At 40.3% G+C, this 2,452-nt stretch overlaps 1 protein-coding gene across 1 annotated transcript in view; it reads left to right on the forward strand.

Moving 5' to 3' along the window:
• Positions 1 to 1,657, forward strand: part of Elp2 (elongator acetyltransferase complex subunit 2) — a 48,505-nt gene extending 46,848 nt beyond the window's left edge. The window contains exon 22 of the mRNA XM_004623593.2: positions 1,424 to 1,657. Coding sequence (XP_004623650.1) covers positions 1,424 to 1,577 — 154 coding nt within the window. The 3' untranslated portion in view covers positions 1,578 to 1,657. The remainder of the gene's footprint in view (positions 1 to 1,423) is intronic.
• Positions 1,658 to 2,452: the final 795 nt, after the last annotated feature.

Consider the following 2,452-nt stretch of genomic DNA (forward strand, 5'->3'; position numbering starts at 1 on the left):
GGCATGTGGTGCTGGGGATTGAACCGCGGTCCCTGTGCTTTGCCAAGCTTGTTTCAAGTAGGTGCTTTAGACCACTGAGCCATCTCTCCAGCCCCCAATTATTCTTTTAATGAAATGAAAGAACTTTAATATTTTCATTATTTGTCTTTTTAAAAACAAAGCTTACCATTCAAGTTTAAGCTTGCCTGCTTATTTCATTATTTGTAAAACTCACCTCCAAATGACTGTGAGCCACTTTCTGTAATCAAATCATCCTCAAAGGCAGATTTGTTCCTATTGAGTTCTCATTGAGAGATGAGTTCTCATTGAGAAGTCCTGAAGCTACAGTCTGCATTTTAAGGAATTTCCTCTAGCCCAGTTTCAGAAAATGTGGGAGAGCAGCGCTGATGCACTGACCACTTGTGAGGGCTCACAGCCGTGTGGTTGCATAGGGCCTGGTGGGCTGATTTTTTGTTGTTGTTGTGGAACCGGGGATTGAATGCAGGTCCTTGTACTTGCCAGGGAAGTGCTTATTCCACTGAGCCATCTCCCAGGCCCCATGGTGGGCTGATTTTAAAACATCTTTCATTACTTCAGATTTGTACTTCATTCTTTTTATCCTGTGAGTGCATCTGGTGACAGCATCTGACACTGTAATTTATGCACATCAGCAGTGTTTTCAGGGTTACTGTTCTAAAATCTACTTAAATATCTCATTTCATTCCTTTTTGGTTTGGGGATAGACTTTACAGGTAAGGTACTTAGAAGGTGTTCTATTTTCATAGACTTGTGTTGGGAGTTTCTAGGTCTGACCTTGCAGGGACTCAGTGTGCTAGGTGGCACTGATGTGGTTGTCCTGCCAGTGCAGGTCCACAGAAGACCAAGACTCTTGGTGTGTAGTTGGTGAAGTCTTTCATTATCTTTCTGTACACAGGAATAAAAATGTGCGTAAAAGTCCACCATCATCTCACAGGAATGTCAAACAGTACTGCTACTAATCTAATGCAAAGATGAAATTCTTAGGAAAAGAATTTCTTTAGCATTGGTATCTGAATGACTGATGTTAATAGTCATTTTATGAATTCTACTGACCATTAAATTTGATTTTTTTTTTTTTTTATCCAGTACTGGGGATTGAACCCAGGACTTTGCTTATTTGAGGCATGTGCTCTACTACTGAGCCATGGTCCCACCTGTCGTCTGAGACTATGACCCTAGTCCATCTTAAAAGTGAATAGAGTATGATATTTTTCAAGTTAAAATTAGCAATGTGTTAGTGGTGGTATTAAAAAATCTATGCATTTTAATGTCCAGGCTTTTACTTCTATTCATGTTTATAACATTAGTAGTAGAGTTATATAAACTAACATGTAAGTGAGCAGTCAGTAAAAATTTTGTAGTTATGGCATACATTAATTTTTTGATTCTTCTATCTTGGTTTTAGCCAAAGTCATACACTTGCTATCAGAAAATTATGCTGGAAGAATTGTAGTGAGAAAGCGGAACAGAGTGAAGAAGGTGCTGAGTGGTTACATTTTGCAAGCTGTGGTGAAGATCACACTGTGAAGATATACAGAGTTAACAGATGTGCACTGTAATGGACTTAATAACCACGAGCTTTTGGTCATTGCTTCTTAAAGTGTGTATCCTGTAAATACATCTTTACCTGCACAATTGAGTCAAGTTTTATTTTTTAACTGAGATAGCAGTATTCTTTATTTGGTTCCTAGACGCCCTTAAATCTGATGAGAGCTATAGAGCCTTATACTTATTAAATAATATATGCACACATACCTAGAACTTTGCTGATCAATTTTTTTTTTTTCTTTGTCTTTTTATGTATTTAGTACAGAGTCTACGGGGTCTCACTACACAGATTGGACTTGTCCTTCTGTTTTTAGCCTCCTAAGCGCTGGGATTATATGCATGCGCCACCACACCGTCTCAGTCACTTTCTCAGTATGCCCCGGGTGCAGGACTGGCAGGCAGGCCGGAGTTCAAACCTAGTCCCTGTGCCTGCCTAGGCAGGCGCTTTAGTCTTTTTTTTTTTTGTCTTTTTGAGACAGGGCGTCACTGCGGTTCAGGCTGGCCTCAAACTTGCAGTGGTCCTCCTGCTTCAGCCTCCTGAGTGCTGTGATTACAGGTGAGCACCACCATGCCCAGCATGGCTGATTAATTTCAAAACAAAAATAATGGTTTAGCTTACAGTGGTCCAAGAGCATGGCTCAACATCCTCTTGAGGACCTCATGGCAGGTGGAATCATGATGAGAGCATGGGGGAAGGAAGAAGGTCTCATGTTGAGATAGGAAGCATGAGTTAAGGGGGTTGTTGGAAGTGCTTTTATGAGAATGGACTCAAACAAGACTGTCCTTGTGTTCTAAAAGCATTATTTCCTCTTACAGATTTCATTGCCTTTCGCTAGGCCCTGCCTCTTAAAAATTTTCCACCTCTTATGTTCACTAAGATCATTTA

Source organism: Octodon degus, unplaced genomic scaffold, assembly GCF_000260255.1.
Source record: "Octodon degus isolate 3935 unplaced genomic scaffold, OctDeg1.0 scaffold00003, whole genome shotgun sequence".
NCBI lineage: Eukaryota > Metazoa > Chordata > Mammalia > Rodentia > Octodontidae > Octodon > Octodon degus.